General features: G+C 43.0%; 1 protein-coding gene across 1 annotated transcript in view; it reads left to right on the forward strand.

Annotated features, from left to right (window-relative positions):
* xpnpep1 (X-prolyl aminopeptidase (aminopeptidase P) 1, soluble) overlaps window positions 1–12,880 on the forward strand; it is a 76,345-nt gene extending 63,465 nt beyond the window's left edge. Inside the window, 3 exon segments of the mRNA XM_068053385.1 lie at window positions 2,492–2,568; window positions 11,525–11,623; window positions 12,604–12,880. Of these exon segments, the coding sequence (XP_067909486.1) occupies window positions 2,492–2,568; window positions 11,525–11,623; window positions 12,604–12,723 (296 nt within the window). The 3' untranslated portion in view covers window positions 12,724–12,880.
* Window positions 12,881–25,953: the final 13,073 nt, after the last annotated feature.

Raw genomic sequence — 25,953 nt, forward strand, 5'->3', positions numbered from 1 at the left:
ATCAATGCTGTTCACCAGGCAAAGGCTCAACGTCTTATCTCCTTGCCTTACCCACCTCCCCCCACCCAACTCCTCTGGGTCTCCCTCAACTCACTGCATCGTAACAGTAACTGCCGCAAATGCCTTGTGCATGGACCAGCTTGCATTTTTCATCTCTCTCTCTGTATACTTCAGCCAAGACCTGCACAAGCACCAAGAGACCCCGGCTCTGATTCAGTCTCATTGGGCAGCATCCCTCGATTGACAAGACATCTCGACCGCCACTTGTCCCGACTTTGATTCCGATTAATCTATTATCATGTATTTTTTCTACACATTCACTGGTTATTTTTGGCAGACCCCTAGGAGGCTGCAAACTCCCAGTTGAGAACCCTTGTATTCGTATATATTCATAAAGTGTGATGGACATTTAGGCAGTGAAATTCCTCCTGTTAACAGCTTTACTGAGAAAAGTCTCCGAGTTTAAGAAAGGTGGGAATTTCTTGCAGAAGAAATTTTGTTTCCTCTCTTCCCCCGCCCTTACATGAACAAACAAGAAGGAAACTTTTTAGTTGGCAAAGTGGTAGTATTTTTCGAGATGCAGTCAACCAGTTCAGAACTTGACAGAAATGTCAGCAGTAGAAAGGTGAAAGTGAGGTCTTCTGCTTCAATCAGGAGTTGATTAATTCAGCATATTGGCATGAATTATTTCATAGTGCCTTTTTTTTTACCACTAAAGAACAGTAGTGCTTTAAGCAGAGTATAAATTTCAAGAGCAGTAAAGCTTCTACTTAGTTTAACGGAAGCATTCACTTCTGATGGCTGTTTTTAATATTAGTCACATTATTCGTGTTACTACCGTTTGATCCAGCTGAATTCCAGGATATTTCTGGGTGCCTACTGTCCACTGTTCGTTCATGTGTGGGGTGTTTGCTGTGGGCAAAATGTTTGCCACATTTTCCTACATAACAGCAGTCCATTACACTTTTGAAGTAATTGTTATGCGTGAAGTGCTTCAAGCTGTCATTGAGAGAAGTGGTTAATATGAGTCTTTGAGACTTTTCCTATTTTGGCTCTGACACATTGACAGATAATAAAGCAATCATGTTTGCCGTTGGTAAGTGAGAAATTCACTAACAAATTAAATAAGCAGTATAGTCAACTGTGCAATACCAAAACAGCAACTCTGAACAATCTATAAAATTTATCTGCATTTATATTCTCGAAAAGAAATAGATACTTTCATATCTCACAAGAAAGCACCGTGAATGCGTATGAGGAGATATTAAATGAAATATATTGCTCTGCACACAAGATTAAAGTTCATATTTTCCAATCACAACTTTGTAATTTATAGTTTTGATGTTTATTTTTCTCCCTCCCACATTGTCACTTCCTTGGGCCACATGGAGACTGGGATCTACTGTTAATTGGATATCATTCGTGCTTCATTTATATGCAAGTGGAGGGCATTAGTTGAGATTTCACTTGCAGATATAAAGAGATACGCACTGACACTGGGGTGTAGTTGAGTTACGAGGTCTTTGCTTGTAATGTTTCACTCTGTAAATAAATGTCAAACTGAGTAAGGATTGGCTTCAGTTCTATCCTTCACCAACTGGCTTTCTTGAATATAACATCTACTCCCTTGTCCGATTCTGAAATGGTCACTAGAGCCAAGTTAGAGCAGCCCTGGGTTTAATCTTCTAATTCATTTATATTCTCTCCTGTTTATTCTTAGCTATTGTGTTTTTTTATCTTTTCAGCCAGGTTACCTAGGGCGTTGTAACCCATAGCTTCCATCAGAGAGATCCGGACTTGCACTTGCGAGAGAGTGAGGATGTGGGGTAGTATTAGTCTTGCTGACCTTTCCTGCAGTAGGAGATGGGGTAGAATCTCTCCTTTGGTAGACTAGTTGAGAGTTTGTGAAATTGAAATTGTTGCTGGGGTATAATATTCTAATGTATTTTGAGTCCAGGGTCAAGTCAAGCTCTTGGAGCCTCAGCCACAGAGTTTTGGCATTCAGTGTCAAAAATATATTCCATGACATTACACAATTTTGCAAATTAATAGTACGTTGCAAAGTGATGCATTAATGTACCAAAGGCTTTGGAGAAAATTGAAAACAAATGGAGGTGAACTGTTAATGCAGCAGTCATCAAAAACAAGTGTTCCAAGTTTGTTGCATTTTATTCCATTTCCTGGCTAGGCACCACTGATTGCTTAATTATATGAGCAATAATGATTAAAATTCATGTTACAGAAAGAAATCCTATTATGGGAAGGAATGCTTTGAAAAGACCATAATGTATAACTCAGTATGACCTGAAAGAAACTGATCTGTTTCATTGTTATCAAAGCTAATAGTGAGAAAATGAGACAAAGCATTAAAACTGAATTAGCAACACCCCTTTTGCTCTTCATGCAATAATAGCCATCTGACATAACTAATGGATACAGTGTTTTGATATCTGTAGGACATTAGCTGATAAATCTCTCTCTCTATTTTTAGAGCCTGGCTTTTATGAAGATGGCAGTTTTGGAATACGGATTGAAAGTATTATGCTTGTAGCTCCTGCCCAAACCAAGGTAAATTATCAGCCTGGATCTTCCTTTCTCGTTTTGAACGCTTCAACTTTTTAAATGCGGACCGTGACTAGAATCCTTTTGACTGGACTCTTCACCTTTTCTGGGTGTCATTCAGCTCCATTTAAACCATTTTGTCACATCTGTCTTGTTTAAAAATAGCTTGGAATTTGTTCACCTCACAGTCAACTATGAAGGTGTTGGGAAAATAGAACATCTTGCTCTGTTGGACTCAGCTCAGGCAGTGCTTGTTCAGTTGTAGCATGGGTTACATACAGGTCACCTCACTCTATTTCAAATTCCCTTTTCCCACAGCTGCCATCTGTATGATCTATGAAATAGATGGCTTACTTAGTGCAAGAATTATGACTGGTTTAGTCTTATAGACTTAATTGTAGAGGAAATAGGTCTAAGGCTGCCCAAACTTTCTCTTGGGACCATTAAAAGAGAGCCTTTCATCCATTGGTGTGGACTGAATTCAAACTTGGATCTTAGCAGTGCAGGAACAGTGTTCTGATGGCACTGAATCTCCCAGCCTCTTAAAGCAAGTCTATGGAGGCATTGTATTTAACAAGAAGAACAGAAAGCTCCTCCTGTCTCTTAAAAACAAATTACATTGTGATAGGTTCTACAATATTCTAATTAAATATTTCCACCTGCCCGATTAGACTGATTATAGCTGTTGCTAAATCAAATATTACCGTCACGCTGAAGGTCTATGATAAATTAGCTGGACAGCCACATGTGTCTGAGTATAGAAGCTGACGCATTGTACAATACCAAATCCCATTAACTAAGATATCTCGACTTCCGTATCTAGCAATGCCGCCACAGACCAGTATTTTGAACAAAAATCTGTAAGAACGACAATAACCTATAGAACATAGAACATAGAACATACAGCACAGAACAGGCCCTTCGGCCCACAATGTTGTGCCGATCCTTTGTCCTCTGTCAAGGACAATTTAATCTATACCCCATCATTCTCCTTTATCCATATACCTATCCAAAAGCCTTTTGAAAGTCCCTAAAGTTTCTGACTCAACAACTTCCCCGGGCAAGGCATTCCATGCCTCGACCACTCTCTGGGTAAAGAACCTTCCCCTGACATCCCCCTTATATCTCCCACCCTTCACCTTAAATTTATGACCCCTTGTAACGCTTTGCTCCACCCGGGGAAAAAGTTTCTGACTGTCTACCCTATCTATTCCCCTGATCATCTTATAAACCTCTATCATGTCACCCCTCATCCTTCTCCTTTCTAATGAGAAGAGGCCTAGAATGTTCAGCCTTTCCTCGTAAGACTTATTCTCCATTCCAGGCAACATCCTGGTAAATCTCCTCTGCACCCTCTCCAAGGCTTCCACATCTTTTAACCTATGTTTAACCTATGTTAAACAATGGACCATATCTTGTGCTCGAAATAAACAGTAAATTGGACAGCAATTGCTGGTGGCCACACATGCTCAACTAAACATGGAAATCAAGTAGTTTCTGTCTGAGCTGCTCTACTCCTCCAGAAGCTTCACTATGCTGGTATTTCATCGAGAGTTTCAGCATTTAAGTGTGGAGTCTCATTCCTTTAACTTTTAATTATTGTTGGAGATTTAAAAAAAATGTTTTTTTACTTTTATCTCCCCCTCTCTTAATCCCATCTTTCTTTCCTTCTCTTTATTTTGCTTTTTGTTCATGATTTGACATTGAATTAAGTATTCTAACTGATACTTCTTGGTTCAGGCTTTGCCTCATTCCGTAAGGATTCTTCAGTCTGGTTAAAGAGATGCACAATTACTCACCCTGTTCACATAGGTCCCCAGATCCCCTGTAAAGGGTGACAAAATGAAATGATGCTCTAATCACAACAAGTTCCAGTGCAAAAGCCCACAGAAAGATTGTAGTTAAGTGCAGTGAACAGCTGGCCACGTTCATTTGCAGCTGACTGCAAAATCCGGCCCAATAATTTTTCACAACTGTCGCGTTCTCTGAATGAATCGGAGACAAAGCGACGTGGAAAACGACGCGAGATGAGGTGTGAGTGATTGCCCTTGATGTCAAGATTGCATTTGACCAAATGTGGCATCAAGGAGCCATAGCCAAATTGAAGTCAATGAGAATCGGGGGAGAAAACTCTCCACTGGCTGGAGTCATATCTAGCATAAAGGAAAATGGTTGGGGTTGTTGGAGGCCAATCATCAGAGTCCCAGGACATCACTGCAGGAGTTCCTCAGAGTAGTGTCCTAGGCCCGACCATCTTCAGCTGCTTCATCAATGACCTTCCCTCCATCATAAGGTCAGAGTGGCAATGTTCGCTGATGATTGTATGATGTTCAGTACCATTTGCAACTCCTCAGATACTGAAGCTGTCAGTGTCCATATGCAGCAAGACCTGGACAACATTCAGGCTTGGGCTGATAAGTGGCAAGTAACATTCCTGCCACACAGGTACTAGGCAATGACTATCTCAAACAAGAGAAAATCTAACCATCTCCCTTTGATATTCAACGGCATTACCATCACTGAATCCCCCACTATTAACATCCTGGTGGACTACTGTCGACCAGAAACTGAACTGGAGCAGCCACATAAATACTACGGCGACAAGAGCCGGTCAGAGGCTCGGAATTCTGCAGCGAGTAACTCGCCTCCTGACTCCCCAAAGCCTGTCCACCATCTACAAGACACAAGTCAGGACTATGATAGAATACACCCGAAACGTTAACTCTGCTTCTCTTTCCACAGATGCTGCCAGACCTGCTGAGTGAATCCAGCATTTCTTGTTTTTGCTATGATAGAATACTCTGCACTTACCTGGATGGGTGCGGCTCCAACAACACTCAGAAAGCTCGATCCCATCCAGGACAAAGCAGCCCACTTCATCCGCAGCCCATACACTACCTTCAACATTAGCTCCCTCCACCACCAATGCACAGTGGCAGCAGTGTGTACCATGTACAAGATGCACTGCAGCAACTCACCAAGGCTGCTTCAACAGCACCTTCCAAACCCACAACCTTTTCCACCTAGAAGGACAAGGGCAGCAGACATGTGGGAACACCACCATCTGCAAGTTCCCCTCCAAGTCACACACCATCCGTTCCTTCACTGTCACTGGATCAAAATCCTGGAACTCCCTCCCTAACAGCATGTGGACTGCAGTGGTTCAAGAAGGCGGCTGACCACGACCTTCTCGAGGGCAATTAGGGATGGGCAAGAAATGCTGGCCTTGCCAGTGACTCCCACATCCCATGAAACGAGTGATAAAAAGGAATTCTGGTGAAAGGATTAGTTGTGAACAAAACAAACTGTAGAGAAGTTCAGAGCGTCAGTGTTGAATTGAGTATTTGTGCGGTTTGGGATGAAAAGTTTTAAAGTAGCCTGGCCTCAATAACTGGTGTGTCCTTGTGAATTACTTCAGGTTAGAACCATAGAAAAAGTACAGCACAGAAGGAGGCCATTCAACCCATCGTGCCTGTGCTAGCTGAAAAAACTAGCTGCCCAGACTAATCCCACCTTCCAGTATCTGGTCCATAGCCCTGCAGGTTACAGCACTTCAGATACATGTTCAGGTACCTTTTAAAAGAATTGAGGGTCTCTGCCTCCATCACAAGTCCTGGCAGTGAATTCCAGACACCCACCACCCTCTGGGTGAAAAAGCTTCCCCTCTAATCCTTCCACCAGTCACCTTAAATCTGTGTCCTCTGGTAACTGACCTCCCCGCCAGGGGAAACAGGTTCTTCCTGTCCACTCTATCTAGGCCCCTGATAATTTTGTACACCTCATGCAAGTCACCCCGCAGCCTCTTCAGTTCCAGGGAAAACAACCCTAGCCTATCCAATCTTTCTTCATGGCTGCAACCGTCAAGCCCTGGCAACATTCTCGTAAATCTCTCCTGTACTGTCTCCAGAACAATCACGTCCTTCCTGTGGAGCGCCACTGGAAACTGTTTTCCATTCACAAAAACATCCATTGGCTACTATCCTTTGTTTCCTGTCCCTGAGCCAATTCTGGATCCAACCTGCCACCTTCCCCTGTATCCCATGGGCTTTCATTTTACTTACCAGTCTGTCATGCAGGACCTTGTCAAATGTCTTACTAAAATCCACGTAAACCACATCCACTGCACTACTCTCATCAATCGTCCTTGTTATTTCCTCAAAAAAACACAATCACGTTAGTAAGACATGACTGTCCCCTAACAAATCCATGCTGACTATCCCTGATTAATCCATGCACAGGTTAGTGAATTGGATGATCAGCCATGATCATAATGAATGGCGGAGCAGGCTCGAAGGGCCGAATGGCCTACTCCTATTTTGTATGTTTTTATGCCTCTGCAAGTGACAGTTTATCCTATTCCCAGAATAGATTCTAACGATTTACCCACAGCTGAGGTCCAGAGGTGTGCAAAGGAAACCCGACCCAAGTCTGAATGCTGGACCCAGAAGCCCGACCCGAAAACGACACATGCCCATCTGATCCCGTCGGGGTCAGGTCGGGTAACAGGCCTTTACCCACGTACTGATGTAAAGGCCTGCCACCCGACCCGACCCCGACGGGTCCCGATGACGGGTCGGGTGGGCTCGGACTTCTGGGTCCGGAATTCGGGCTTGCGTCAGGTTTCCTTTGCACCCCTCTCCCGAGATCAGACCGACTGGCCTACAATCATTCAGCCCATCCCTTGCACCCCTTCCAAACAATGGTACCACGTTCGCAGACCTTGTCCAACTTTTAGTAATTCGACTTGCAACAACTGAATCCATTTTATTTTTCCAACCACTTATCATAACTTTATGTAGTAAGATAAGTACTGCCCCTTATATTTTCTGAACTGGGTATAGAGCAATAGATTAATTCATGTCTCTGTATTTTGAAATACTTTCTAAGGATCACCCTACAAATAGGTCAAAAGGTATGTTTCTGAAGACATTTAGAGGTATGGTGAGGCAGGGCTGTGGGATGGATCTATCAGAAAAAGGATAGGCTTGATGGGCGATGTGACCTTTAAAACAAAAAGTCTTATTTTTAAAGTACATGTTTCAAGCCTTCTTAGTAAATATTAGCTAGGTGTGTGCCTGCTATAAATTGTCAAATGCAACTACATGTGAGATGTAGTGTACCTGGATTTAACCTTTGATTAAATAGCAAAATAGGCAGCAGCCTCCATTATATTGTTTGACTGTCAATCTTAAAATAGTTTGGAAAGATTTATCTTATAGCTGTAGAGGAAAAACCTAACAATCAAAAAATAAGTACACAAACAAGAAATTATATAGGTTTAATTAAAAAAAATTGGTTTAATTGTGGCCCATGCAAAACTGAGTATTTCTTAAATGGTGAGAGGTTGGGAAGTGCTGATGTCCAAAGAGACCTGGGTGTCCTTGTTCTTGAGTCACAAAAGCTCATATTTCAGGTGCAGCAAGCGATTAAGAAGGTAAATGGTATGTTAGCCTTCAGTGCAAGGGGATTTGAGTACAGTAGTAAAGATGTATTGCTTCAATTGTTATAAAGCCTTGGTGAGACTGCACCTGGAGTATTGTGTACAATTTTGGTCTCCTTATCTAAGGAAGGATATACTTGCCATAGAGGGAGTGCAGTGGAGGTTCACCAGACTAATCCCTGGGATGCTGGAATTGTTTTATGAGAAGAGATTGCAGAAACTAGGCCTGTATCCTCTAGAGTTTTGAAGAATGAGAGGTTATCTCATTAAACTTACAAAATTCTTACAGGGCGTGACAGGGTAGATGTGGATAGGATGTTTCCTCTGGCTGGTGAGTCTAGAAAAAGGGGACACAAATTAAGGAGCAGGCCATTTAGGACTGAGATGAGGAGGAATTTCTTTACTCAGAGGGTGGTGAATCTTTGGAATTCTCTACCTCAGAGGGCTGTGTGAGCATGTTCAAGACAGAAATCTATAGATTTCTGAATATTAATGACATCAAGGGATATGGGGATAGTGGAGCAGTCTCTATGGGCCGAATGACCTACTCCTGCTCCTATTTCCTATGGTCCTATGGACCAGAACTGACTTTCAAGCATTTGAATGAACAAACTAAAATCACTTGTTCCGCAGAAGGGTCACTGACCCGAAACGTTAACTCTGCTGCTCTTTCCACAGATGCTGCCAGACCTGCTGAGTGGTTCCAGCATTTCTTGTTTTTATTTCAGATTTCCAGCATCCGCAGTATTTTGCTTTTATTCCACTGTTTCTGTGTTTGTTTTGATTTAAACCATCGTGATCCACTTTTTATAGTTGCATACACTGTTTATCCCTCCACTCCTGGGGACAGTGGTCTGTTACTTCAGCAAACTACAGGGTATTGACAGCTTTCCGCTATCTTGCACAAGAAGCGGCTCATCCGATGTTTGGTGGCCTGAGGAGGGTGAAACCTCGTGCAGAAACACACGCACTCCTGGCAAGCCCAGGGAGGCTTGGTGTAGCTCATGCTTCCAGTCAGTGCTCAGCGGATACGAGCCAACAGTGTAGACCGAGATTGAAACTGAGACCTTCCTACTCTGCGTGGCTGAATGGCATATGACTGCAATTACCCGCTGTGCAATAGTTCACTCATTTTGATTTGAAACTTGTTTTTTTTAAACTGTAATTTTATTATCACATGTAACACGCCAATGCAGATTTTTTTTCAATCTACCTTGGGTATTGCGGATAACCACCTCGGGGATAAGTTCTTGCATCTACACAGGAAAGCAGCATCTGAGTGCAGCTGTTCTGATATTGAATTCTTTCTAATGGAAGATTATTAACATGTTGTTGAAACAGCAATGGCCTTAAAATAGACTGTTCTAGGACACTGGTGTCTGAAAGCCTAGATTTCAATCCTACCTTTCAACCCCCACAACTTGCAATCTACTGTCTCTGTGATCAACTAAACAATTTATTTGTTAGCTCTTTCGCCTGCCTTGGACTCCCAATTCTTTTATATCAAAGCCATTAATTTTGCCTCAGCTATCACTGTTTGGAGAGGTCAGGTTGCTCAAATCTTTCTTGGTGAATACTTGCACGAAGTAATCGTTCATAATATTAAATATCTTCTGCTTGTCCCCCTACTTCTAGTCCATTTGAATTCTTTTATAATATTTGCTTCAGGCTGTCCTCTAATCATTGAAGGTATGACAGAATGTTTTTTGACTTTTATGTTTTGTCCCAATAGCGATTTGTTTTTATTTCTACCAATAAGATAAAAAGAAAAACCCAGCAAAATTGGAAATCTCAAATAAACATAAATGCTGGAAATGCACAGCAGATTAATCAGCATTGGAAAGTGGAAAAAAGATAGACATTCCTGATGCAGTGGTTCATCAGATTCATTCTAATGAAGTATTAATGTACCTCTCTCTTGTGACTAAACTGGTGTGTGTTTCCCACAGTCTGTTCTTTCCTTGATAGCCATCGATGAAAGATCAGAATGGAGGTGTTGAAAAAAATGTAATGACCATTTCAGTGGAATAACTGCTTAAAAATTCTCAAGTGCTCAGAAGTCGTTCACCCCTCCTCACTTAATAAACAGTGAACTTGTATTCAAAAGGCTTGCTATCAGACTGTGAACTATTCGACTACCTTTTTTCCTCACCCTCCTATGTTTGTATTTGAAATGTGTAACTAGTTAGAACAGAAGGGTTAATGCCCATTGTTGAATAATTTATTGACCGCTTGTCAATCTACTTTGTGAGGGGAAGGATTTGATGGTAACTTTCCCAGGCTAGTGAAGGGAAAAATCAGTAAAATTTTCTTGTCCTTAATTGGAATCCGGTGGCTCTTGTTGGAAGTGTGCTGGTGTGAATATTAATCAAAGATTTTGGATTTGGCTTTCGTACCTCCCAAGTCCAATAACCCAATTTTCCCACTTCCTCCACTGCAAGTTCACACATGAAGGATTGAGTGACCCAGCATGTGCTGCCTTCATCAGGAAAGATGGAAACATGGGAACAGCTGGACGAGAAAAGTCTATAGTCCATCTAGGTCACGTTCTACCTTCCTGGTTGTTGCGTGATCATAGCAATCAGTCTCTATCACTTTGCTTACAATGGATCTTACATGAGGAAAACCCCAGTTGTGGAGAGCATTGGGAACTATAGGTCCAAAGTCACTGGTTCCTTCCAAGCTCACTACACTTACCATATCATATCTCAAATTACTTGTAGATTGTATCCCGAAATCTAATTTTCTGACAGAAATCTATCTAATTTTCATTTGAATGAATCAATACCAACAGCTTCCACCCTCTCTGTTCCATTGATTGACCACTCACTCACTGAAATATTCCTTTCATAGATTAGTTTTGAATTTACCTCCCCTTCAAGCACAAGAGGAAAATTTGGAGAGAATAAAATTAAGAAAGTGTCTTTGTTCAACACTAACCTGGCCTTCTGTCCAGTACCCTTTGACCTCAGCACAGTCTGCACTTTGTATCACAGGGCTACAGTTATTTCAGCAATGATTTGTTTCTTAAAACCAGTCAGAAGACCAATAGACACTGTCTGGCTACTAACATTTCATGATCGCCATTCAATGAGCTTAACCTGACTGATCTGTCCATAGATGCAACTATTACCAAAGGTGCATCAGTCGCTTGAATGATTGTAAGTAAATGCAACAAAAATGGGTGCTATTTAAGTAAAATGGGTGCTATTTAAATGTAGTAATCCCTGGAATCTTATTATTCAGACAGATTCCTGGTCATCCATGGAGTTGGGATTAATAGGAAGGTAGCTTATTCAGAGTTAACGAAGGATGGTAGAGATTTATATTGCCAAGTGTGTGCGGATCCAACATCACACAGGCTGTTACTTTCTATTATTAAGTAAGGTGTGCTACCTGTTTTAGATTATGCCTTTTATTTCGTAGGTTATGTAACAGTAACTTTTGCAAAAGCAAGCAAGTTCTGTTTGTGATAATGGGCCAATATGCATTGTATTAAATCTAACCTTTGTTTTTGTTTAGTACCGATATCTGAACAGAGACAGCCTGAGATTTGAAGCATTGACTCTAGTTCCAATTCAAACCAAAATGATCAATGTTGAGTTACTCACACAAAAGGAGGTGAGAATCCATTATAATTGTTGGAAATGAACAAAGTGGAGGATCCACTTCTTATCCATGCAACTGCCTGTCAAGTGGCGGCAGTTGATACTTGTAATTGTGAACAGACTGGTTCAGCTTCAGACAGTTGCTAGGAAGAGGGATTGAATTGGTGGCCAGGGAACGAAATATGTTGAAGGGATGAGGTGACGATATCCTGGGCTGAAATAATCCTTAAAGTGTTCTGAACTGGTGGAGTCATGTGGATGGTCTTAGTACCCAGTGATTGCTAGCAAATTCGCAGAGTCAGTAGAACCATGTCAGCTTCTGCATTCAGAGATTTTAATTAGCTGATTATAATGACCTTCTAAACTAGTTTTCAGTTTATGAAAATTCATTTTTAAAAAGTTGATCCCACATCCCACCTCCAAAATGAATATTGAGGGGTAAAAGAAATAAGAAAGAATGAAAATTAATGGTTACAAAATTTGTTCTTTAGATATCAGTTTACACTAGTTTAAGAAAAGGATAGAGAATTGGAGGATGACAAGGCCAGTTCATATGAAGAGCTTAATTTGTAGTTTTATATTTTCCTAAAATAGCATTGCATATTTTGAGAGGAAAATAATTGGATTAAAAAAAATCTAATATCACTCCCTGCAATGCATTTGAGCAAGAGGTGTGCAAGTTTGCAATCTCATACTCATCCCCATAATGTGTGCAATTATTTGACACAAAAGCATACATACTGTGGATGCATGTGTGATTAGAGAAATTATAGATTCATCAGACACTCATTAGAGTGTGGGAAACCCATCTGGTTTTGTGTTCACACCCATTGAAATTTCATGTCTCAGGCGCATTAGTGCGATTTTTCATTTTTCAGTTGTCTCAAGAATCAGCTCCTGTTGGTTTTCCCAACAGATGCAATCACTCAACAGCTTTGTTTGTTATGGTTTAATTTTATGATGAATAACGCCACTTTTATCAATGTCCTTCAGCGTGATTGGATCAACCTCTACCATCGGTCATGCAGAGAAGTGATTGGAGCAGAACTGGAGAAGCAGGGAAGACTGGAGGCACTGCAGTGGCTCATCAAGGAAGCACAACCAGTTGGCTGATTAACAAAATAAAGTTTATGAAAGGAAATAGATTTCTTTATCATGCACAATAATGCCATTATGACTTACCTTAGCAGAGAATATAGCATCCAAAATATACTCACTGAAAATGTAATGATGTCCCCTTCAGATTTAGTATGTAATTTTTACAAATAAAGTATTTCATGCTTCTAACTTTTTGGTAGCTCTTTATTACTTTGTTTGTTGATGTTCAGAAGCTTTATAATATAGACTAATTTTTGGAGAATTTTTTAAAAATCAGTTTTTAAAGGTGATTTTTTTGTCACCTATTTTGATCGCTTTTCCACTTAAAAAGGACAATTTTTAGGTAGTTTTGTTTTTTAAAACATTGAAAAAAGCCTGCCTAGCATTGTAAGCCATGATGATGAGGATATAGTTTGAGCCCAGGATTACTGTTTGTAAGGAGCTTTATTATTATTTGAGCCTAAATTTGAGCTCACCCAAAACTTGCACTGAGTCCCGCTCACTCATCATTGACCTACTGGTCCTGGTCTGGTAATGCCTCAATTTTAAAATTCTCATCATTGTTTTCAAACCCCTCCATGGCCTTGCCCCTTCCTATCTCTCTAAGCACCTCCAGCCCTACAAGCCTCCGAGATCTCTGTGCTCCTCCACTTCTCTGTAGGTAGATTAACCCATACCTCCCTTCTTATTCTCTTACCTCTAAAGTCTGTGTTGGAGATACGGTCCTGCCACCTGATGCCAAGGATTCTCCGGAGGCAGCGAAGATGGAATAAATTGAGACGTCGGTCTTGGCTGACGTACGTTGTCCAGACCTCGCTGCCGTAGAGCAAGGTACTGAGGACACAGGCTTGATACACGAGGACTTTTGTGTTCCGTGTCAGTGCGCCATTTTCCCACACTCTCTTGGCCAGTCTGGACATAGCAGTGGAAGCCTTTCCCATTCGCTCGAGGCGGCCAACATCCCCAGCTTATACACCCTACTGAGTCAGCGGCGCTCGAGATGGCTTGGCCATGTGAGCCGCATGGAAGATGGCAGGATCCCCAAGGACACATTGTACAGCGATCTCGCCACTGGTATCAGACCCACCGGCCGTCCATGTCTCCGCTTTAAAGACGTCTGCAAACGCGACATGAAGTTCTGTGACATTGATCACAAGTCGTGGGAGTCAGTTGCCAGCGATCGCCAGAGCTGGCAGGCAGCCATAAAGGCGGGGCTAAAGTGTGGCGAGTCGAAGAGACTTAGCAGTTGGCAGGAAAAAAGACAGAGGCGCAAGGGGAGAGCCAACTGCGAAACAGCCCTGACAACCAATTTTATCTGCAGCACCTGTGGAAGAGTCTGTCACTCTAGTATTGGCCTTTATAGCCACTCCAGGCGCTGCTCCACAAACCACTGACCACCTCCAGGCGCTTACCCATTGTCTCCCGAGACAAGGAGGCCAAAGACCTCCTCTAAAGTCTGACAAAAACCAGTCCGAGTGGGGAAAATTGTCAAGGCTCACAACTCAGTGCACTCAGTATTCTTTTAACAGTTTATTGTACCACTGATAACTTACAGACATCAGTACCCTGCTCCCTTCCAGTTAAATCAATAGTCACAAATGCTGTCCCTTAATTTCCAAACTGCACTCCCCCTGTTGCTCACTCAGACGAGTATGTTCCCATCTGTGCGGATGAGTGAGTCTGCCTGCAGTTACCTTGCAAGTCACAGCTCTTGTCCCTAAACACAAGTTTCTTATAGTACAAAAATCACACCAGTGACAATGATTGACACAAACCCCTCCCACTTTTGATTGTACCTTCTTAAATCTTGCTACAATTCCACTTCTGGGGTTCGTGAATAGTTCATTAACATATGAATGTCTTTCGATGGGGAAGATTCTGGCTTATCAGCATCATCAGAATGATGGATGAGTTTTGTCCTAATGAATCTGTTTTTGGGATTGGCATTTTCTAGGGATGTGGGTGTCCACCCAGACATACTGGAATTCACAGCATGTTCACTTATAAGTGCTATTTACAGTTTGGCTGCAAGAGTTCACTGGTCATTATAAGCCACTTAAATCTTGGTGGAAGCATACCATTGTGTGGTCTGATTGCATCAGCAATCTCTCAACTAGTATATTCATGCAGTCACTCCATCGTGTCTGTCTCCATGAATCATTTCATTTCAGCTCCCAGTTTGTTTTAAGAGTTCAGTTAAAAGCCCTTTTGGTTCCTGGGATACAAAACTTGGCCCATTTCTGGCAATTGTCAATTTACAAAGTGCCTTTACAGTACAGCTGCTTGTTCTTTAAATGTTGGCTCCCTTTAAGTTGAATGCGTTCTTGATGAAGGATCGGCTACATCTCTACACCTCTCTTCTCCTTTAAGACACTCCTTAAAAGCTACCTCTACGACAAAGCTTTTGGTTACTATCCTAATACCTCTTTATGTGGCTTGGCATCAAATTTTGTTTTACATGCTCCTGTGAAGCACCTTGAAATGTTAAAGGCACTATATAAATTTAGAAAGGGCTTTTCTTGGTCACTTTGTCTCATTGACAGGTAAGATGCTGACAGGTCTCAGTGATAGCAATCTCGCTCTGAGTCAGAGGTTGTGGGTTTAAACCCCACTCCAGAAAGCATAATCTAGGCTGACACTTCCGTGCAGTACCTAGGGAATGAGCACTGTTGCAAAGTACTGTCTTTTGGATAAGACATGAAAATGAGATCTCATTTGCCCTCTGAAGTGGATGTAAAAGATCTCATGACACTATCTGAAGAGGAGCAGGGGAGTTGTCCTGTCCTGGACAATATATATCCCTAAATTGGCACCACTGAAGAAACAAATTACCTGGTTATTTATTTTAGTGCTGTGCATGAGATCTTGCTCAGATTTTCTGTTGGGTCTCCATGTAGTACAAGAGTTTCTACGCTTAAAAAAAAAATTATTTGGTTGCAAAGTGCTTTTGGACACCTTGCTGATGAAGGCGAGAGTGCTACTACCGAGTGAAGGCTAACGCTTGACAAAGTAGGATAGAAGGTGAACAACTGTTGGAGTTGCTGACTTGTATCATTACAAAATATGCAAGACAGCATTTGGAGCTTTGGCTGGAAGAAAGTGAAGATACTGGGCTTTTTGGCGTTAATGTGGGTCTTCACTTTGCTTCTGCTAGCAGTGGAGACCCACTTACACTTTTTGTGAACTGCAACTGTATTTGTGAGTTTACCTCTGGCCGGTGTCTAATGATGAAGAATGGGTGTGGGTGTAGGCAGGGGAAGGAGCAGTGCTGCAAGGGCCAGTTTTGATTTCTGGGTCTCAAATGCTTTCATGTGAGTTAGGCTCTCCTCTAGAATCCTACCGCTGCACTCTAGGAAATGGATCCTAAATCGGTCACAGTTTTTTTTCCTCTTCTCCCATTTGGGCAGGCTAATGGTATACTTGGCTGCAGCATTGGTGGACAGAGCAGGCTTGTTCGAAAAAATGATCTAGTCCCATCCTGCGTTCTGTCGTATTCACAATTGTAGGATCAGAAGATGATGTTGCTTCTGCTTATTTGGAGCCATTGAGACCATCCATTCTCTTATTTGGAAGGGTGCTTAGCGATTACTGAAAGGATGTATTATAACATCTATAGCATATATAGAAAAACAACGTTAGATATTGAAATAGATTTGGAAAGGAGGTTGTTGATCCTGGAGTGGGAGAACAAACAGCAAAGTACAGAGGACATGTGCCAGGCAGCTGGTGTCAGAGGTGAATCCAAAGCCTTATTGGACTAGTTAGAGATAAACTCAGTGCAAGTATTGTGAGAATAACAGACCAATTACTATTGTTCCAAATGCAGCAATTGGAACATATGATTACATGTGCTAGGATACTGCCTGTTCATCTTAATTTAGGAGAGAACAAAGAACAGTACAGCACAGGAACAGGCCATTCGGCACTTCAAGCCTGCGCCGATCTTGATGCCTGCCTAAACTAAAACCTTCTGCACTTGCGGGGACCGTATCCTTCTATTCCCATCCTATTCATGTATTTGTCAAGATGCCTCTCAAACGTCCCTATCGTACCTGCTTCCACCACTTCCCCCGGCAGCAAGTTCCAGGCACTCTCCACCCTCTGTGTAAAGAACTTGCCTCGCACATCCCCTCTAAACTTTGCCCCTCTCACCTTAAACCTATGTCCCCTAGTAACTGACTCGCCCACCCTAGGAAAAAGCTTTTGACTATCCACTCTGTCCATGCCGCTCATAACTTTGTAAACCTCTATCATGTCGCCCCTCCACCTCCTTCGTTCCAGTGAAAACAATCCGAGTTTATCCAACCTCTCCTCATAGCTAATGCCCTCCAGACCAGGCAACATCCTGGTAAACCTCTTCTGTACCCTCTCCAAAGCCTCCACATCCTTCTGGTAGTGTGGCGACCAGAATTGCACGCAATACTCTAAGTGTGGCCTAACTAAAGTTCTGTACAGCTGCAGCATGACTTGCCAATTTTTATACTCTATGCCCCGACCGATGAAGGCAAGCATGCCGTATGCCTTCTTGACTACCTTATCCACCTGCGTTGCCACTTTCAGTGACCTGTGGACCTGTACGCCCAGATCTCTCTGCCTGTCAATACTCCTAAGGGTTCTGCCATTTACTGTATACTTCCCACCTGCATTAGACCTTCCAAAATGCATTACCTCACATTTGTCCGGATTAAACTCCATCTGCCATTTCTCCGCCCAAGTCTCCAACCGATCTGTATCCTCCAACAATCCTCATCACTATCCGCAACTCCACCAACCTTTGTGTCGTCCGCAAACTTACTAATCAGCCCAGCTACATTTTCCTCCAAATCATTTATATATACTACAAAGAGCTAAGGTCCCAGCACTGATCCCTGCGGAACACCACTAGTCACATCCCTCCATTCAGAAAAGCACCCTTCCACTGCTACCCTCTGTCTTCTATGACTGAGCCAGTTCTGTATCCATCTTGCCAGCTCACCTCTGATCCCGTGTGACTTCACCTTTTGTATCAGTCTGCCATGAGGGACCTTGTCAAAGGCTTTACTGAAGTCCATATAGATAACATCGACTGCCCTTCCTTCATCAATCATCTTTGTCACTTCCTGAAAAAACTCAATCAAATTAGTGAGACACAACCTCCCCTTCACAAAACCATGCTGCCTCTCACTAATAAGTTTGTTTGGTTTCAAATGGGAGTAAATCCTGTCCCGAAGAATCCTCTCTAATAATTTCCCTACCACTGACGTAAGGCTCACCGGCCTATAATTTCCTGGATTATCCTTGCTACCCTTCTTAAACAAAGGAACAACATTGACTATTCTCCAGTCCTCTGGGACCTCACCTGTAGCCAATGAGGATGCAAAGATTTCTGTCAAGGCCCCAGCAATTTCTTCCCTTTCCTCCCTCAGTATTTTGGGGTCGATCCCATCAGGCCCTGGGGACTTATCTACCTTAATGCTTTGCAAGACACCCAACACCTCCTCCTTTTTGATAATGAGATGACTGAGACTATCTACACTCCCTTCCCTAGGCTCATCATCCACCAAGTCCTTCTCTTTGGTGAATACTGATGCAAAGTACTCATTTAGCACCTCGCCCATTTCCTCTGGCTCCACACATAGATTCCCTTCTCTGTCCTTGAGTGGGCCAACCCTTTCCTGAGTTACCCTCTTGCTCTTTATATACGTATAAAAAGCCTTGGGATTTTCCTTAATCCTGTTTGCCAATGACTTTTCATGACCCCTTTTAGCCTTCCTGACTCCTTGCTTAAGTTCCTTCCTACTGTCTTTATATTCCTCAAGGGATTCGTCTGTTCCTAGCCTTCCAGCCCTTATGAATGCTTCCTTTTTCTTTTTGACTAGGCTCACAATATCCTGCGTTATCCAAGGTTCCCGAAACTTGCCAAACTTATCCTTCTTCCTCACAGGAACATGCTGGTCCTGGATTCTAATCAACTGACATTTGAAAGACTCCCACATGTCAGATGTTGATTTACCCTCAAACAGCCGCCCCCAATCTAAATTCTTCAGTTCCTGCCTACTATTAGCCTCCCCCAATTTAGCACCTTCACCCGAGGACTACTCTTATCCTTATCCACAAGTACCTTAAAACTTATGAAATTATGGTCACTGTTCCCGAAATGTTCCCCTACTGAAACTTCGACCACCTGGCCGGGCTCATTCCCCAATACCAGGTCCAGTACGGCCCCATCCCTAGTTGGACTATCTACATATTGTTTCAAGAAGCCCTCCTGGATGCTCCTTACAAATTCTGCCCCATCTAAGCCCCTAGCACTAAGTGAGTCCCAGTCAATATAGGGGAAGTTAAAATCACCCACCACTACAACCCTGTTACCTTTAGATCTTTCCAAAATCTGTCTACATATCTGCTCCTCTACCTCCCGCTGGCTGTTGGGAGGCCTGTAGAAAACCCCCAAATCGTCACTGCACCCTTCCTATTCCTGAGCTCCACGCATATTGCCTCGCTGCACGACCCCTCTGAGATATCCTCCCGCAGTACAGCTGTGATATTCTCCTTAACAAGTAATGCAACTCCCCCAACCCTTTTACATCCCCCTCTATACCGCCTGAAGCTTCTAAATCCTGGAACATTTAGCTGCCAATCCTGTCCTTCCCTCAACCAAGTCTCTGTAATAGACTGAGAGTAGAGATAACGTGAGCTCCCCGTTAGGTGCTGCCAGCTGACCCCAACACTCATTGATCTGAATGCAACTGAGATACTCCAGAATAATTTTATTTTGAAGATTCTACAAATGCAGATGGTTCCTCTAATTTTCTAATGAGCTTTATAGATTTAACCTTCATTATAAATACATTGATAGCAGTTTGGATGCTCACAGCACAAAACACAAAAAAGGTAATCCCATTCAGAGGCCTCACTGATAATTGATGTGAGAAATAGGTGGTAATTTTTGAGGTTGAAGTTAAGGTAAATAGCACTTTAACACATCCTCAAAACATCTCGAAGCACTTCACAATTATTGAATTACTTTTGAAACATAGGCTGGAATTTTTCACTGGGTGGGAGGTCCCGCACACCGTCCAAAAGGTTGGGGTATTCCTGCCTCGTCCTGGCCTAGGGAGCCAGGCTGGGAAGTTTCCTTAATTGGTCTTGGGCAGGACTTCCACCTCCTTGAGGCAGGAAGTCCCGCATAATGGAGCTGCCGGCCAATCAGCGGGCTGGTAGCTCTTAGTCCCAGAAGCGCCACCGGGACCAGTGGCCACTGTTGGGACTACACCCAGCAGCAAGCAAGGTGAAGGATGGCCCAGAAGACAAGTAAGTTTATAGGGCCTTGCTGGTGACAATGGGCCAGGCTCCGACAAGGCAAGGGTTGGGGGGGTCGGGGGGAAAGTTGTGCGTTGGGGGCTGTTGGGGCTTCGGGGCGGCCCTCTGTGTGGCAGAGGGTGCTCGATCAGGAGGTCCCCCCACCTCCAGCCCGCAAGAAGGCCTCTTAGTTTTACCAGGCGAGGTTCTTGAGGCCTTTGCCGTCCAGCTACTGAGGGTAAAATACCCTTGGTAATTAACTGGCCACTTTAGGGTCTTGATTGGCCTGGGGCGGACAGCTGTTTTTTGCCGCCGCCGCCCCGTGTAAAATTGCAGAGGGGCGGGAGGGATCAGGAATAGTCCTCCCACCTCCAACTTCCCTTTTGTTCTTCTTCCTCCCCTCCCCCTTTCCACTTGCTCAAAGCCTATTGCATTTCTAACCTTTGCCAGTTCTGTTGAAAGGTCACAGACCTGAAACGTTAACTCCGTTTCGCTCTGCATAGATGCTGCCTGACCTGCTGAGTATTTCCAGCTCTTTCTGTTTTTATTTCAGGTTTCCAGCATCCGTAGTATTTTGCTTTTATTTAAGGGATAAATGTTGACTAGGCCATTGGGGCAAACCCCTGTTCTACAGATACTGTCAGATCTTTCCTCTCTGAGTTGGCTGGCTTGATTTAACATCACATCCAAAAGAGTGCACCTTTAACATTCAGCACTCCCTCTGTGTTGAAGCCCAAGGTTGCTGCTAATTTCTGATTTACAGACAAGAGTGGTACTAACTGAGTCAAGCTGATGGGGTACATAGGGGCAGGGGGTTTCACTCACCTTCGGCATCAATTCAGTGGAGAGGAGGCAGCTTGTTACAGCTAGAGATTAGAAACCAGTGCAACCAGTGTGTAAGTAAGTGAAAAAGATGATTTAGTGTGGTAGAGTGTTGTAAGTTACATTTTTATTCTTACATGCTTTACCAAGTAAAGAACATTTGCCCACTGTGCTGCTTCTAGAAGGTTCCTCAGTTCACATAGTAATGATGCATTCCTCTGATGATGCCATTGTTGGATTTTGGTAAATGAAGAATATTTTTGTGCTGCGTTTGTTTTCTTGTTTTCTCTTGAAAATTGATGACTTGCAGAAACTCTGTGTCCTTTTCACACTCTTCACATTTACAGTGTTTGACTTGCTTTTTATTGTGTTCTCATACAGCCTGGCTTGTTGAAGCCGCCTGTGAAGTAGAAATGAAAATGTAAGCACATCAATAGCTCAGGTTTTTTTTTAAATTAATGTGTGCAAATTGAAGCCTGACAATTTACCCAAAGCACTTCAATGAAAATTGTACTTCAGTTGGTCACCTCACTACTGCTTAGCTGAATTAAAATGCCAGCATCACTTTTCCAAAGGCTAATTATTTAAAGTTACGACTCTTCCTTTGTTTCATTTTCTTTTTTCCTGCTATTCTTCCTGCTATCTGGCTTTCAAACCATACAGGTCAAAATTCTGAGGTGAGTGAACAGTTCAGGTCCTGGACAGTGTTTTAAAGTTGCTGCTATAATGACTAGCTGGTCAGTTTTGATGCTTTTTTTCCCCTCAGGCTAGATTGTGGTGTACTTGTTGCACAGAGTGATGAGTGAGAGCAGCAAACATTAAATCACATCTAATTTCTGAAGTTTCTTGAGAAAACCCTGCAACTAATGGAAGTCTGAAACACAAATAGAAAATGCAAGAAACACACAGCAGATCTGTCTGCATGGGTAGAGAGGAAAAACAGGTCAATGTTCGAGGTATGACCCTATTTAAGAAGGGAGGGAGAGAGAAAATAGGGAATTACAGACCTGTTAGCCTGGGGGAGGCAGTGGTGTGGTGGTAACTGTCACTGGACTAGTAATCCAGAGCCCTAGGCTGATGCTCTGGAGACATGGGTTCAAATCTCACCACAGCAAATGGTGAAATTTGAATTCAATTAATAAATCTGGAATTAAAAGCTCGCCTAATGGTGACCATGAAACCATTGTTGATTGTTGTAAAAACCCATCTGGGTTTACCTGGTCTGGCTTACATGTGACTCCAGTCCCACAGCAATGTGGTTGACTCTTAAAATGCTCTTTGAAATGACCGAGACCGATTAGGGACAATTAGGAATGGGCAAAAGGTGCTGTACTCACCAGTGATGCCCACATCCCACAAATGAATAAAACAGAAATCAGTTGTTGGGAATATATTCTAAATGGACACTTGGTTAATAATTATCTGATTGGGCATAGTCAACATGGATTTGTGAATGGGAAATCATGTTTGACAAACCTTTTGGAGTTTTTTGAGGATGTTACTAACAGAATTGTTAAAGGGGAGTTGGTGGACGTGGTATACTTGGATTTTCGGAAAGCTTTTGATAAAGTCCCCCACAGGAGGTTGGTTAGCAAAATTAAAGTCAATGGGGTGGTAATATGCTGGTATGGATTAAGGATTGCTTAACAGGCAGAAAGCAGAGAGTAGAAATGAATGGGTCATTCTCATGTTGGTAGGCTGTGTCTCGTGGGGGGGGGGGTATTGCAGGGATCAGTGCTTGGGCCCCAGCTGTTCACAATACATATCAATGATTTGGATGTGGGCACCAAATGTAGTATTTCCAAGTTCGAGGATGACACAAAACTAGGTGGGAATGTGTGTTGTGAGGGAGATGCAAATCGGCTTCAAGGGGATTTGGACAGACTTAGTGTGCGGGCAAGAATGTGGCAGATGGAATATAATGAGGAAAAATGTGAGGTTATCCACTTTGGTAGGAGGAACTGATGTGCAGAGTATTTTTTAAATGGTAAGAGATTAGAAAGTGTAGATATACAAAGGGATCTGGGTATCCTTGTCAATAAGTCACTGCGAGCTAACATTCTGGTGCAGCAAGCAATTAAGAAGGCTAATAGTATGTTTGCCTTTATCACAAGAGGATTTGAGTACAGGAGTAGTGAGGTCTTGCTTCAATTGTATAGAACCCTGGGTAGACTGCACCTGGAGTACTGTGTGCAGTTTTGGTCCCCTTATCTTAGGAAGGATATTATTGCCATAGAGGGAGTGCAACGAAGGTTCACCAGACTTGTTCCTGGGATGGCGGGACTGTCCTATGAAGAGAGATTGGGGAAACTGGGCCTGTATTCTCTAGAGTTTCGAAGAATGAGAGGTCATCTCATTGACACTTACAAAATACTTAAAGGGATAGACAGCATAGATGTAGGTAAGATGTTTCCCCTGATTGGGGAATCTAGAACCAGGGGACACAATTTCAAAATAAGGGGGAAGCCACTTAGGGCAGAGATGAGGAGAAATTTCTTTACTCAGAGGGTTGTGAAACTTTGGAATTCTTTACTCCAGAAGGCTGTGGAAGCTGAGTCATTGAGTATGTTTAAAGCAGAGATTGACAGATTTCTAAATACAAATGACATAAGGGGATATGAGGATAGTGTGGGAAAAAGGCATTGAAGTGGAAGATCAGCCATGATCATATTGAATGGTGTGGCAGGATCGATGGGCTGAATAGCCTACTCCTGCTCCTATGTTCCTATCAGAATACAGCAAGTTGGATCTCTTTTTTTTCTTTTTGGGCCTCCTTATCTCGAGAGACAATGGATACGCGCCTGGAGGTGGTCAGTGGTTTGTGAAGCAGCGCCTGGAGTGGCTATAAAGGCCAATTCTGGAGTGACAGGCTCTTCCACAGGTGCTGCAGAGAAATTTGTTTGTTGGGGCTGTTGCACAGTTGGCTCTCCCCTTGCGCCTCTGTCTTTTTTCCTGCCAACTACTAAGTCTCTTCGACTCGCCACAATTTAGCCCTGTCTTTATGGCTGCCCGCCAGCTCTGGCGAATGCTGGCAACTGACTCCCACGACTTGTGATCAATGTCACACGATTTCGTGTCGCGTTTGCAGACGTCTTTATAACGGAGACATGGACGGCCGGTGGGTCTGATACCAGTGGCGAGCTCGCTGTACAATGTGTCTTTGGGGATCCTGCCATCTTCCATGCGGCTCACATGGCCAAGCCATCTCAAGCGCCGCTGACTCAGTAGTGTGTATAAGCTGGGGATGTTGGCCGCTTCAAGGACTTCTGTGTTGGAGATATAGTCCTGCCACCTGATGCCAAGTATTCTCCGAAGGCAGCGAAGATGGAATGAATTGAGACGTCGCTCTTGGCTGGCATACGTTGTCCAGGCCTCGCTGCCGTAGAGCAAGGTACTGAGGACACAGGCCTGATACACTCGGACTTTTGTGTTCCGTGTCAGTGCGCCATTTTCCCACACTCTCTTGGCCAGTCTGAACATAGCAGTGGAAGCCTTACCCATGCGCTTGTTGATTTCTGCATCTAGAGACAGGTTACTGGTGATAGTTGAGCCTAGGTAGGTGAACTCTTGAACCACTTCCAGAGCGTGGTCGCCAATATTGATGGATGGAGCATTTCTGACATCCTGCCCCATGATGTTCGTTTTCTTGAGGCTGATGGTTAGGCCAAATTCATTGCAGGCAGACGCAAACCTGTCGATGAGACTCTGCAGGCATTCTTCAGTGTGAGATGTTAAAGCAGCATCGTCAGCAAAGAGGAGTTCTCTGATGAGGACTTTCCGTACTTTGGACTTCGCTCTTAGACGGGCAAGGTTGAACAACCTGCCCCCTGATCTTGTGTGGAGGAAAATTCCTTCTTCAGAGGATTTGAACGCATGTGAAAGCAGCAGGGAGAAGAAAATCCCAAAAAGTGTGGGTGCGAGAACACAGCCCTGTTTCACACCACTCAGGATAGGAAAGGGCTCTGATGAGGAGCCACCATGTTGAATTGTGCCTTTCATATTGTCATGGAATGAGGTGATGATACTTAGTAGCTTTGGTGGACATCCGATCTTTTCTAGTAGTCTGAATACTGCCTGCAAAAGGAAGATGGGTTAATGTTTCGGCTATGATTCTTGAGCAGAACTCAGTTCTGATCAAAAGTGACACAAGACCATCTTTCTGAGTGACTGTAGGACTTGTTTTTCATTCCTAACATTCTTTGTTCATATTCTTGTGTTAAGGGTTTAGCAATTGTTTCATAACTTTGAGAAATCTAGCTAAAATTTGATCTTGGCTATTTGTGGCCTACTCCTCTTCCTATGCTCCTATGACTATGGATGGCCGAGTGAAGCAATGTCCAAGTAGCTTGGCCAGTGGATATGTAGTCACAAGACTTAACAATTCTTTCTTAATCCCCAGGAACCTGGCCTTATTTTACACTTATGTTTTTAATTCAATTTTTTACTATTCGAAATTTATGATCCTGGAGATTTGGAAAAAGCTATTCTTAGTTCTCTTGTTTCAGTGATGGATGAATCTTACATCAGAACACCTAAATTCTGTTACTATCAGCAACTTGAGATAAATGCAAATTAGCAGGTTCACCGGCACCAGCTTCTCTCTGATATTCTTCCCAGTTGGTCATTCTTCATAGATCAGCCATGACTGGTAAGCATCAGCAGGCTGCTTGACCCCAGAAGGGATTGCATCTGTTCCCAATTCTGTCCAGACAGTTGCACTCTCCAGCCTGAGGTATTAAGTAGCAATCAGGAGCAAGAAATTTGGCTGATTGTTTTCGCCCTTCCCTGGCCTGGGAAAACTGCTGCCATTGAGCAGTGTCTTTGCTGCTGCAAAGACTGAGATCGGCTAACGCGCCACAGACCACAACTTGGAGTGGGTACTTTCCGTATGACACTATGAGGTGAATGTAGCCATTGTGGAACTGGGGCTGTATCTAACTTTTCAGTGTTTCATTCTTTCACCATATTTGCAAGCGATTTCTGATTAAACTTGTTCGAGTGTTTCTTTTTACCTAAAACATTGCGGCAAATGCTCTTGATGCAGAACCATTGTCTTTGTCACTTATGAGTTATGAAGTGTTCCCTTACAAGGTGAAATGGGCACACTGACATTAATCACCATCATATATATCAAACGTAACA

This window comes from Heterodontus francisci, chromosome 20, assembly GCF_036365525.1.
Source record: "Heterodontus francisci isolate sHetFra1 chromosome 20, sHetFra1.hap1, whole genome shotgun sequence".
Taxonomy (NCBI): domain Eukaryota; kingdom Metazoa; phylum Chordata; class Chondrichthyes; order Heterodontiformes; family Heterodontidae; genus Heterodontus; species Heterodontus francisci.